The sequence below is a fragment of the Pelodiscus sinensis genome, chromosome 2 (assembly GCF_052426305.1).
Source record: "Pelodiscus sinensis isolate ZL-2025 chromosome 2, ASM5242630v1, whole genome shotgun sequence".
Taxonomy (NCBI): domain Eukaryota; kingdom Metazoa; phylum Chordata; order Testudines; family Trionychidae; genus Pelodiscus; species Pelodiscus sinensis.
This window is the reverse complement of record NC_143053.1, coordinates 119,940,666-119,953,950: the sequence shown is the minus strand read 5'-3', so window position 1 is coordinate 119,953,950 and position 13,285 is coordinate 119,940,666. Positions and strand designations below refer to the sequence as shown.

At 42.9% G+C, this 13,285-nt stretch overlaps 1 protein-coding gene across 4 annotated transcripts in view; it reads left to right on the top strand.

The window, feature by feature from the left end:
* The window catches only part of LOC102449420 (serpin B6), a 131,720-nt gene extending 119,887 nt beyond the window's left edge, over positions 1-11,833 (top strand). For all 4 annotated transcript variants that reach the window (XM_089776411.1, XM_075921368.2, XM_075921367.2 and 1 more), the window contains 5 exons: positions 2,178-2,315; positions 3,871-3,988; positions 6,003-6,145; positions 9,693-9,860; positions 10,691-11,833. In XM_089776411.1, the coding sequence (XP_089632537.1) occupies positions 2,178-2,315; positions 3,871-3,988; positions 6,003-6,145; positions 9,693-9,860; positions 10,691-11,095 (972 nt within the window). In that variant the 3' untranslated portion in view covers positions 11,096-11,833. The remainder of the gene's footprint in view (positions 1-2,177; positions 2,316-3,870; positions 3,989-6,002; positions 6,146-9,692; positions 9,861-10,690) is intronic.
* The last annotated feature ends 1,452 nt before the right edge of the window (positions 11,834-13,285 follow it).

Sequence of the window (13,285 nt, the reverse complement as noted above, 5' to 3'; positions counted from 1 at the left end):
TTTTTTCAGGAAGAACAGCTCTTGCGCAAAAGCCTCTTGTGCAAAAAATGGAGCCTCGTTAATTATGCAAATGAGGCATGGCGATATTCCTCATTTGCATATTTGTTTCCACAACAGGGGGCAGTCTAGACATAACCCTAGTGTAGACTAGGCCTCATAGCTTTTGAAAATATAGGCTGAGTTCATTTAACTTTTAATGCCAAATCCTGCTCCAATAAGAACTCATAACCTCTAATGAGAAAGAAAGGCCTGAGGGAAGAAGAGTTTAGTACAAAATAGGGAGCTCTGAGGTCCCAAGGAATGATCGTGCAAACATGTAAGAGGAGACAAAGTCACAAATGCTAAGAGTGAACAAGATTTAGAAAAGGAGAGTGATCCATAGTGGCAAAATCGTCAGGAGTCAGGGAAGATGAGGATGGAGTTGAGGCCCTGAGATCTGACTGCAAAGAGGCTGTTAGAAAGAAGGAATTCTGTGTTGCAGCTACGTATCCTTTTAACTTGTGTATTTTTAATATAGTCTGCTAGGTGTCCAGGGTTGGAATTACATGTTTCAAAACTAGATTTATAGCTGTCCACAGTCATAGCTAGGAAGTCATATTTTTTTAAAATCAATCTTATTTAGTGTCACATGAATTCAAACTGAAGATAAATTTAAAGCTGTGATACAAGGCATGTTTAAATAAATACCAACACAAATTCTGTTGTTTATATTGGTGTAAAACTGGAGTAATTATTAGACTTCAGTGGAATTGGCACATTTACATCTGAGTAAAGGAAAGCAGAGTTCAGCCTGCTCTAGTGATGTTAAGCTGCGATTAATTAGCTAATCAAGTAGTCAGTACGGGGAGGCGGTGCTCACTAGCCCTGCTGCGGCTCTGGAATCTACTACATTTAAACTGCAGAGCCGCAGTGTGGTTACTGGGACTGGCACTAGCCAGGACTCCTTAATCCTGGCTCATGCCGGCCCCGGACTGTGGATCTGATGTCTGTGCATTTAGAAATGGGTTTTCCTTAGTTTGTAACTAAGTTTTGTTCCCTTGGGAAAATTCCCCGTGAGTTTATTAATGGGTGGCTCTTACCATCTAGCCAGTCCAACTATGCTTGTAACAGGAGTATTGTTGTGATGATAAAAGTTCATTTTCTTTTTTGTATTAACCTGGTATTGGTTCAGTTCTGTGTCCTATGTCTATAGGATCTGCATGTCTCTTACTAGGGGATAGCAGCCACAGACTGCAGTTTGTATTTTCTCTTTTATTTTTCAAGCTCCTTGGGGAAAAGAGCATGGGGTACCCTGGGGTTGGTTTCAAGTGTGCACCCGTTTGTGGGTTCAAAAACATTTGATGGTGGCAACACGATGGGATCATTTTGAGAACCCAGGATTTTTAAAAGGACACAGGTTTTTCTTTTGAGTTGCAAGCTTTGCAGGGTTTTTTCTCTTTTCTTTTGTTTTCTGTGGCTGCCTTAGGGAGAGGAACACAGAAGGGTAAGCTAAATACACAAACATCAAATCCACAGTGCCAAACCATAAAACAATAAAACCTAACGGATTTATCTAGACTTTGCCCTACTTACAGATGAAGAGTCTTTTCTTGGAGCGGGACATGTTGTCTGTCCCACATCAGTATCTAGAGAGCAACTGCCCAGAGACAAAGGAGGGAAAACCCAAACATTCCTTTGTCTCGGTTTGAAAATCCCTATCTGCATTTCTATTGGCTGACTGCTACCTGGCGAGGTACAGTTAACTCTTTAGTCCCCAGGCTGCTGGCCATCCGTCATGATCATGACAGTACTGCAAGCAACACTTAAGCTCGGGGAAAATGGGGGACGTTCCCCCCCCCCAGTTTGTATACTTGTGCCTTTGACAGCACTTTGTGTTACATTGTTTGTTCTAAATAGAGACCTTTTCCTTGTTTGTCAGACTCTCCCAGTGAAACAAGTTTTTAAAAAGCAACTATACAGCTACAAAACCCCACTTGGGGATATAGAGATACATATGGGAACTGAAACTACTTAAAATTCACTAAATCTAGGAAATCCTTCTCCTTTTAGGGCTGACTTGGGTGTCCAGGATGCAGCTTTCCTCTCTTAAGCGCCGAAAGGCATTGTACTGACCTCTTCCAAAGTGCGTGTTTCACACATGTGGGTCATGCTGAGTGTATATCTTTCTCTTTCTACAGGTGCTTTCTTTGGTCAAACCTGAAGATATTCATGATGGGTATCAGTCACTTATTTCTGAAATTAACAAACCAGGCCTTAATTATTTGCTTAGAATGGCTAACCGGCTGTATGGGGAAAAGACATACCAGTTTCTTACAGTAAGTCAAACATATTTTATTTCAGAAAGTGGGAACTACACAAAATGAGGAAGTTAGTTAAACAGAAATTATGAAGACAGGGATACATAAAAAGACAGAAAATATCATATTATCTCTCTATAAATCTAGTGTTTGTGCGTAAATCCATAGTAAACTCTCATCTTGACTACCATGTACAGATGAAATAAAGAAAGTAAATAAGGAAAAGTTATTTATTCCTCACAACACAAGAACTAGGAGTCTCCAAATGAAATCAATAGACAGCAGGTTTTAAAAGGAAGTATTTCTTCACACAGCACACAGTCAATCTGTGGAACTCCTTGCCAGCGGCTGTTGTGAAAGCCAACACTATAACAAGGTTAAACAAATAACTAGATAAATTCATGGAGGATAGGTCCATCAGTAGCTATTAGCCAGGATGGACAGGGATGATGGTGTCCTAGGCTCTGCTTGTCAGAGCTAGGAATGAGTGTCAAGGGATGGATCACTTGTTGATTGTCTGTTCTGTTCATGTCCTCTGGGGCACCTGGCATTGACCACTGTAGGAAGACAGGTTACTGGGCTAGACGGATCATTGTTCTGACCCAGCATGGCTGTTTTTGTTCTCCAGTCTACAGTACTTTTATTACCAAAAGGGGTAACTAGCATAAACTGGCTCAGATCAAGAGTTCTTCTCAATTAAAGTTAAAACAACCAGGAGGGTCGATAGGATGACTGGGCCCCTAGGCAATTTGGGAGGATTCTATGCTCCCAGACAGGTTGTGGTCTTGGGCAGCCATCCCCCAGTACCACCCAGATCATGCTGTCTCCACCCCACCTCCAATCAACCCTCTGAGTAACTTAGGATGCATAGCACTGGGTTCTTGAGCACACCATGCAGCACTCCCAGTGGAAATTTAAAGGGCCTGGGAGAGTGGCTAGGAGCTCAGGGACCTATAGAATTGTGGGCCCCTGGGGCAATTACCCCCATTTGTCGCCATCTGTTGGTAGGTCTTCAAACAACTGATTAAATATTTAAACATGGGATCTCTGGCATTTTTTCCTAAAGCAAAAGTCTCTGAAATACAAATTAGAGAGAGAGTGAGAGAACACATGACTTTGACCTGACCACACAATTACTGACTTTTCATAAGGCTGAAAAGCTGTGTTTTATGATCCACACATACTCTACAAAAAGATAAAGAAGTTACCCCTTCCCCAGCTTTCACTTGTGAACTAGATCAGGTTTCAGTTCCTCTGGGAGGGTTTCAGTTACTCTGAGAGGATTAGGAAAAACTTTATCTAGCATCCAATTTACAAAGGCTTATGTTCTCAAACCAAAGCAAATTAATTGCATCACTTTCACCATGCTGTCGTGTTGATCTCTCAATAAGCTGGCTGCTTGAACTAAAAGTGTAATAACAGAAAATAAAATGCTCAATTTGAAAAGAAGTGACAATACTTTGGTATTAAGACTCCTGAAGAGGTGGGAAGGAAGAAGTAGATTCTGTGTGATTCTTCTACAGCTCCACACCAGAAAATATACTGTTAAGACATTCTCCTTTGCTTGTTCTAGACATTTATAGACGCCTGCCAGAAATTCTACCATGCAGAGCTAGAACCACTTGACTTCTCTGGAGCTCCTGAAGATTCCAGAAAACATATAAACACCTGGGTAGAAGAAAAAACTGAAGGTACATAGCTTGCAGAGTTCCATGGGGTCTTTTTAAACAGCCAGCACCTTCCTAAAAACAGTGTATGGCAGGGGTTGGCAACCTTTCTGAAGTGGCATGCCAAGATTTAACCTTCCTTCCCTGAGCCATGCCATTCTCCTGGGAAGAGAGGGGAGGGCTCTCTCCACCATGCACCCCCTGGAGAACCTGGGTCAATGAAAACCTTTCTGTGGACCACCAGTTGCTAATGGAAACTCATTGTTAATTATGTATATAATTACACCCGAGCCATTTTGCAAGTGCTGCAGCTAGGGAGAATGGTCTAATTTAAATATTAAACAGATTAAGCATTTCAACTTTCTCGTGTTAGCGTATCAAACTTCATTTTAAATAAAGCAAAATATTAATTTATGTCCAACACAAAAGGTGGGGAATCTTTTTTTTACGTCAGGGGTTACTGACTCAGGAAAAAAGTTGGGGACCACACAAGAGAGAAGCAAAAAATCCACGCCATCCCACCCCCCAAAAAGCCCCTTGCTGATGTCGCCCCCAAATGAGACACCTCACTGTTCTGGCACTCCAGCCCCACAGGGTGAGGGGAAAGGACCGGGAAGACTGAAGTTCGGGGCTTCCCATGGGCCAGATTTACTTTTCTGGGGTTCTGTAATTAGTGGATTTTGTGGACCCCCTTAGGCTCTGAGGTAGGGACAAAAATGAAGGGTTCAGTGTGCAGGACAGGGCTGCCAGTGAGTGGGATAGGGATTGGGGGGAGGGGAGCAGGATCTGGGCTGGAGGTGGTGGGCAGGAGGGACTGAGGGTGCAAGGTCTGTATAGGAGTTGGGGTGCAGAAGAGGGCTGGAAGTAGGGTGCCTGGTGAAGAGGGAAGATGCAGGAGCAAGGGAGGGTGTAGGAGCAAGCTGAGGGTGCAGGATCTTGGAAGAGGGACAGGAGTTGAGTAAGGGAAGATTGCAGTGCAGGGGTCTGGGTGTGAAGAGGGACGCTTACCTGGCTTCGTACCCCCGTTGTTCATAAGCACTGCCCCCGCTGTTCCCATTGGCAGTGCCTTCTTACGCAGGCTTTTTCAGCCTGCACCCGTAGCTCTTTGGGCCACAGGCGGGCCAGCTGGGTGGTGATGCTATAGGCCTCCAGGGCTTTGCCCATGTGGCCAGCATGGGTCAGCGCATCCCCTGGTACAGGCACAGGCCTTACGCAGGCTGTGGCAGCTCGGCCAGCTACACGCTGTAGATCTCAGCCACCAGCTTGAAGTTGCCACTGCAAAAGGCCTCCTTGGCCACATGAAGAATCTTGGCGCAGGCCCATGCGTTTGGCTCCATGCCAACCACTCCACTCACTGGCAGCTCCACGGTGCAGAGATCCAGGGGTGGCTATGTCGGGTTTTACCTTGGAGCTGGCCAGCCCCTGCCCCTGCTCCTGCGGCAGCAGTCACTGTACCAACAAGCAGCCCGGAGGAGGAGGAAGCAGTGAGGCCAAACCGAGGGCCCCATGTGCCAGAGGCAGTCCCACGGGGGGAGGGAGGAGGGCTATGCGGCGCATGGTGGTGGGGCAGTGGGTGGCAGAGTGGCCAGAAACTGCATACCCCCAGAAGCTGGCCTGGCTGCCCACCACCTACATCCTCTATGGGGGGTGAGGGAGTGGAGGGAGGCTGCTGTACCAAACAAGGAGCAGTGGCAGTGCACGGAGCCATTTCTCTGTCACTTCTTCCTCACAAGTAGTGAAATGTCCAGCGGGGCTTTCCAAGACATATGGTCGGTGTAGATCCAGCAGGGAGGCCCACGTGCCAGTGAAAATCATCTCACGTGTCATTTATGGCACCGCCCCATAGATTGCTGACCCTTGGTGCATGGCCATAGGAAAAATTAAATAAGGGAAAGAGGGGGAAAGCAGATCTGAATCATTCAGATTAAGATGTGGTTGTTGTATTGTGCAGCTGATAGAGGATACTGTAGTTAATAACACAACTAGATGGATGGGAGTATATCAGCTAAAGATATTTTTCCTTTCATGTGTCCTAAAGGTAAAATCCAGAATCTGTTGGCTCAGGGTATTGTTGATTCAATGACCAGACTAGTCTTGGTGAATGCCATCTACTTCAAAGGCAACTGGGCAACCAAATTCAATGAAGCTCACACTGTGACAAGGCAATTTAAAATTAATAAGGTAAGAAGCAAACATGATTCTGGGATGCATTAACAGGAGTGTTATGAAAAAGACACGAGAAGTCATGTTTTGCACTCTACTCTGTGCTGATTAGGCCTCAGTTGAGTTACTGCATCACGTCCTAGACGCCACATTTCAAGAAAGATGTGGAAAAATTGGGGAGGGTCCAGAGAAGAGCAACAAAAATGAGTAAAGGTTTAGAAAACTTGACCTATGAAGGAAGACTGAAAGAACTGGGTTTGTTTAGTTTGGAAAAAAGACTGATTAGGGTACATGATAGCAGTTTTCAAATACCTAACGGGGGGCGGGGGGGAGTGTTACAAGGAAGAAGAAGAAAAATTATTCTTAACATTTCATGATATGACAAGAAATATTGGGCTTCAATTGCAGCAAGGGAGGTTTAGGTTGGACATTAGGAAAAACTTTCTGTCAGGGTAGTCAAATACTGGAATAAATTGCCTAGGGAGGTTGTTGTATCTCCATCATTGGAGGTATTTAAGAATGGGTTAAATGAACATCTATCAGGGATGATCTAGATCGGTGGTCTCCAACCTTTTTAAGCACAAGATCACTTTTTGAATGTAAGTGCAATCCAAGACCTACCTCAAACCCAAATACCCTTGCTAGGCCTCCTTTGTGCCCCATCTCTGAGACCCCTATCCCTGCTCACTCCATACTGTCTCCCTCACCCTCCTTCACTTTCACCAGGCTGGGGCAGAGGGTTGGGGTTCAGGCTCTGGTCTTGGATTAAGGGATTTGGAGTGTGAGAGGGGCTCTGAGCGGAGCCTGGGGCAGGCAGCTGGGATCCCTGAGGGGGTTCTAGGTGCAGCCTCTGGGACAGCGTTTGGATGCAGGATGCTCAAGGCTAGGGCAGTGTCTTGGGGTGTAGGAGAAGGGTCATGACTAGGGCAGGGTTTCAGGATGTGGGCACCAGCTGGGCACAGTTTACCTCAGGTGGCTCCTGGGTGGTGGTGCAGTGGGGCTCACCTCTGCCTTGGCCCTGCACCACTCCCAAAAGCAGCCAGCAAACTCACTCTTTCCCAAGCCCTGTTGTACCCCCTCTCTGCCCTGTGGAGATAGGATACATCAGCACCCCCTTCTCTCCCTCTTCTGCCCTGCACAGAAAGCAAAGGCTCTTGGGGGGGACAGCTCCAAAGCAAAGGATAGGGGATGTGTAGCAGTCGGGGGCAGGAGGGAGGAAGAGGCAGAGCTGAAGTGCTGGGCTTGATAACCTCTTGGACAAACCAGTTAGGAACTCCTGTCAGAGGCTCCAAGATCTACCAGTAAATCCCAATCTACTGGTTGGTGACCACTGATCTAAGATAGTGCACAGTCCTGCTGTGAAGTCACGGGTCAGGACTTGATGACCTCTCACGGTCCCTTCTAGTTTTAGTATTTTATGATTCTAAGCAGGAAAATGTTACTAAGTTTGAAGAGTAGTGCACCCAGAGAAAACAAGAAATGCATTTAATCAGGATTTCCCTAAGCACACTTTCCCATTCCTTTCTATTCTGTCCTACCCACTAAACGCAATCCCTTTGGTTTGTTTTAATAACATATTTGGAACTGTGTTTCCAATTGAATACGCTTAGATGTATCCCTTGTTTCCTTCATTCTCTCTCTGCTTTCTACTGTACCTCTCAGTGTATCTTTTCAGTGTTGGTGAGTGGTATCCTGGAACAGAACTCACAATAGTCAGAAATTTAACATGGAAGGGAAAAATGTGGATAAACAAGTGTCTGACAGTTTGGGATTCCATAAATTGTTCAATGTTTAGAGATCCTGCAAGGCATTTAACTGCTCTGCCTTGAATTTGTTGCTATTCTGTGTGTAGAACTGTTACAGAATTCAGGGTTGTTACAGAAACTAGTTCCCTCGGCTTCAGTTTTTACCCAGTGATAAGTGTCAATATGCATGGTAGTTGAAAGGGTTGATGTGTGGTAATAGCTAATTCTCCTCACATTAATGTAAATGAGGAGCACAGTAACTTCTCACTTAACTTTACAGGAATATAACTACAAAGTGTAATATCAATGAAATGATATTAAGTGAATCCAATTTCCCTACAAGAATTAATGTAAATGGGGGTTGGGTAAAGGTTTCAGGACATTTTTTTTTTAGCAGAGAAAAGGCAGTATATACATATACGGTATAAGTTTTAAACAATTTTATACAGTACACAGCAGTGATTATAGTGAAGTTTGGTTGAAATGGAGGGGTAAAAGGGAGTTTTTCCCAAGAAATATTGTTACTAAATGATGAACTAGCACTTGGCTGAGCACTCAAGGGATAACACATTGTTGTACTGTAATCTCATATTTTACAAGGCAGCATAGAGGAAACTCAATAGACACTTAGCAGGGGCTGCAAACACTTCCTTGCCAAAAATGATGATGAACCCGCACTATCCACTTGAGTGTGCCCATCTCTCCTCTAGACAGTGCATACTAGGGATGTGAAAGTGTAACTGTGTAAATGTTTAACCGATAAGCCTGGACTCATCAGTTAATATTCATGGTTACATACAACCTTCCAGTAAGTGTGGGAAACCAGATTAAAAGCTGCCACACTGCTCTGTATCAACCCTGAGCACATCAGCAATTTTTCCAGCATACTAATATCCATTCCATTTTTTTTTTATTAATAGCCATTCTCTTCAATTTACTCACAGGTTCATGCTTTCAAAGGTTTTTGAGCCTGCTACTTTTCTAATGTTCTGCAAGATCTTTAGGAAAGTCTGGCTGCGTGTCTCTCTTTCCGCCCAACCCTTCCATTCATGTATTAACAAGCAATAGCAGCCCTGGCCATATTTACCATTTAATACTGAGATGTTTGAAATCTCTTGCCTACTAACCTTTTAAGTTAAGGTTTGGAAAAGTTTGATTAATGGCCTTAAAGTGTAAGGCTAATCCTTATTTTCTCAACTTGAATGACAAGAAAATAATGAAAAACCTTCTTACCTTGTGTTTCATAAGAAAAATGGTAAGATATAGTGGATTTCAAAATGATCTTCTGAAACAATTACTGGCCTTATAATTTAGAGATTTAATAAATATTTGACATTTCTTTTAATATTGCATTCCAAGGATCAGTAACGAAAAGGAACAAAATAGTATCCTAAGTTAAATAGCCTAAAAGAAGATGTTCCTTGTCCATGTTGAAGCAAAGATTAAAATATGAAGGTAAATTAAAAGGCTTAAATCCAGGTGTGAAATTGTTTAGGCTCAGAGATTCAGTGTTTTAACAATTGTATTGATAGATAGCTACACCCTATGTATACCTAAGCTACCACCCTAAAATACATGTGGTACTTCAATCAAAATAAATTTCAAAGGAATACATATTACAAATGGGAAAGCCTAATGAAATTCTGGTTCATTCCCTCACAACCTGAAGGGCCAGGTTGTCACCCTTCCCTGCAATATGTTATAGCGTTTTGTGCAGCTTGATTTCTAATGTTCTATGTGATCTGAATCTTAGTTCTTTTAGTGTACTACAAACATGCTGGCTCTGTATTAATTGTTGACATTTGATATTTTTTTAAAAGGACGAAAGCAAACCAGTGCAGATGATGTTCAAGAAAGCTACATTTAAGATGGGATATTTAGGAGACTTTCAGACCAAAGTCCTTGAGCTCCCTTATGTTGATAATGAGACTAGTATGATTATTCTGCTTCCTGATGAAATCCAAGATAATTCCACTGGTCTGGAACAGGTAAGACACTTTGTACAGAACACAAAGACAGCTGAAATCCTGCTAGAGAAGAGCATTTGACTAAATCTCATTTAGATCTGTGTATTCAAGCCTCCAGCTCCTAACTCACCTGTGTCAGCACAGGGTGGGAGAGCCGAGGAGGCACTGCATCTGTCCCCCAAAAGATGGGAACACCGTATCTCACTGTCAAGTACATCCAGCTCTCTCTGATGTCTAGAGATCAGAAAGGAGAGACTTCTTGAACAGAGGAGGGGTCACCAGGGACTGGGATGAAAGCAGAATGGAGTGAGTGACCGATTGAGGGAGATCCTAGAGAGCTTCCACTCACAGATCACTTCCTGTTTGATGGATTTCACCCCCATATTCCTTAATAACTGTTGGTGGGGAGGGGAATTGAGCTCTCTCTCTGTACCTGACCCTCTACCTAACAGGTGCATCACATGGGAGTCCTCAAGTGGTTCTCCATTCAAAAACTACTGATTTCCTTTCTGTGCTGTATTGTTACCTGGTTGTTAAGGGGCACTGACATAGTAATGCCTCTCCCATGGTAGCCACCTTTACAAAGCACACTGCATTGCTAGTGACATGCAATTTCGTCAACTTGTCACCATGAAAGATGGCCTTATGTCAGTACTTGCATATAGCACAGTGGGGCTCTGATCCTGGAAAAGGAATAGGAATGTTTTTGGCTTCTGATTACAGCAATAACATTCACTCCAAACCCAGAAAAGATGCTCATCTCCTTGGATATGAACACACCGTGGTTGTTGTTTTGTTATAAATTCATGGCTTTTCTTCCACTTTAATTTTGTGACCTTTTTTTCTTGTAGTTGGAAAGAGAAATTACTGATGAGAAACTTGCAGAGTGGATAAATCCAGACATGATGGATGATACTGAAGTTGAGGTGTTTCTACCCAAATTTAAGTTGGAGCAAACTTTCGATCTGAAGCCTGTTCTGAAGAGCATGGGAATGACTGATGTATTTGACCAAAAAAAGGCAGATTTATCTGGAATGTCGGCCAACAATGACCTTTTTATGTCTCAGGTTGTTCACAAGTCCTTTGTGGAAGTGAATGAAGAAGGCACTGAGGCAGCAGCTGCTACTGCAGCAGTGATTTCTTTGCGATGTGCAATGATTGTACCTAGGTTCACTGTTGACCATCCTTTCATGTTCTTTATCCGGCACAACAACACTGGCAGCATTATGTTCTATGGCAGATTTTGTTGCCCCTAAAAATTAGTAATGCAGCCATTAACACAAGAAAGTTAGTTCCAAACTGTAAAAGTATAATAGCATTTGCCATCGTTCACTGGAAAGCATCTCTGCATATCCTGTGTATCTAAAAAAATGCAGGTTTGTTTAGCTTGAGTCCTGGTTTCTCTTTACCCATAACTACTTGCTTAATGTATTGATCCATCTCTGTAAATGCTGCCCTTGAAACCTGGTTCTCAAACTTGGGGTTGCTTAGCTAGCAACAACTGGTATATCTTATGGGGGGAGGAAGAAGACTAACTTTTCATTGAGCTCCAAATACTTTTTTTTTTAAATTTCCCTTCTCCCTGTCTCATTTTCCATACTGGTTTTCCATGTCTAGCTATGTCACTAGATATTTTTTAAATAAGATTTTTATGAATGATGCTAACGCAACTGTTACTCTTGGGGAATAACTGAGCAAGTCCTTATGCAAGAGTAGGGATAAAGTCAACTCCACTGAAGTCAAAGGTAATACTGTCTTCAGTGCAGCCAGAATATCACCCTGCATGTGCCTTGTCACTAGTTAACCTGGGTTACACTCAAAGACTTGTGAAACAGGACAGATGTTTCTATCTATAACAAAGATTGTAATATATTCCAGGACATGTACAGCAATTTAAATGCAAGCGCTCTCATATTTGTATCTAATGTAACTAACCAGGGAGGTAGTATGTAACTCAGCAAGTTGGTGTGGTTTTTTTTTTTTTTTTTTTTTTTTTTTTGCTTAGACTAATAAAGCTAAATTCTATGCTATAGTAGTTATATCCAATGATTTTGGTCTTGCTGTTTCTGCTCCTTGAAGCAATAATAAAGGAACTGATGTGAAGTGCTGTGGGGTCAAATTTTGTTTGGTGTTCATGGTGCAGTTCTTCAGCTGCAGTGACTGAAACAAACATTGTGAGTATTTTGCTGTCATTAGCTAGTAGAGGCAGGCTCTGCTGTTCTAAGACTGCAATAGCAGGGCTCCTACTTCCAGTGAAGTCCAGTATTTATTGCCTCTTTTATAATACTTGGCTGTCAGGAACATACTGAGAGGCAATAGGGTGGTTAACTTTGAACTCAGAATTTAGAATTTAGGGGCTGGTCTGAGAATTGTATCCGAAGTACCTAAAGGTTTGTTTAGCTGGAGTCCTGACTGCTCTTTAGCCATAACTATTTGCTTAATACATCCCTCCATCTCTGTATCTCAGCGCTAACTCAGTTTCAATTGCCAATTACATTTGCCAACAAAGCCTCATAATGTGGTACGGAGAGGTCTGAGGAGGACACAGCTCTCTTTCATGGATCTAATTATTTCAATGGAAACATCATTGTTGAAAATAACCTTTCATTGTATTACAAATTGCACTAAGATACCAGTCCTGGATTGTGTGCAAAGTTTTCATTCCCTCTGCCAACTACAAATCCTTTCCCTTCATAATCATTGCCCCATAGGTACTGGAAACAAAGAGTTCAGCATTGTCCACAAAACTATAAGGAAGTCTAAACACTCATTTGACTTCAAGGATGTGAAAAGGAACTGTACCTGGTGGACAGAGGTAGGGCAGGCATTCCAAGCTGCCATGGGAGCTGGCCATTGGTATACAGAACAGCAATTCTTAACTCTGGAGAAACTGAAGGAAATCCTCTTACCCACTGAGCCAATTGACTATTGAAAACTGTTTGTTTACATGTATTTCTAGAGCAGTGATTCCTAACCTTTTTCCCATGGAGGAACCCCTAAAATAATTTTTCATATCCCGAGGAACCCTTACCTATGAAAACGTTTGCTTGGCCAGAAAAAATTGACAGCAGGGAGCACAATCCAATTACTGCTAATTTATTGTCAAGAAAAATTATTTGTAAAGAGCTGTTATATATGTCAGCTTACATTGTAAAAAAAAATTATTTATTCCATGATTTCTCGCGGAACCCCTGACAACGGTCTGCGGGATGCTTCTAGCAACTGCTGAGTGTGAAAACAGGGTCTTTTCTGGCCAGGCCTCATGCGCATAGCCTTCCTAGCCCAAGTTTACCTTCCCCTCAAACCAAAAATCCTGCACTATGTGACTTAAAATCAGTAAAAACCAGGAGTAAGACACCAGGCAGGTAAGGGTCATGCGAAGTTCGCGCCAGTCAAGGGCCATCTCACCCCCTCCCCTTCCCCTCAGCCTGTCACTGAATCTATCA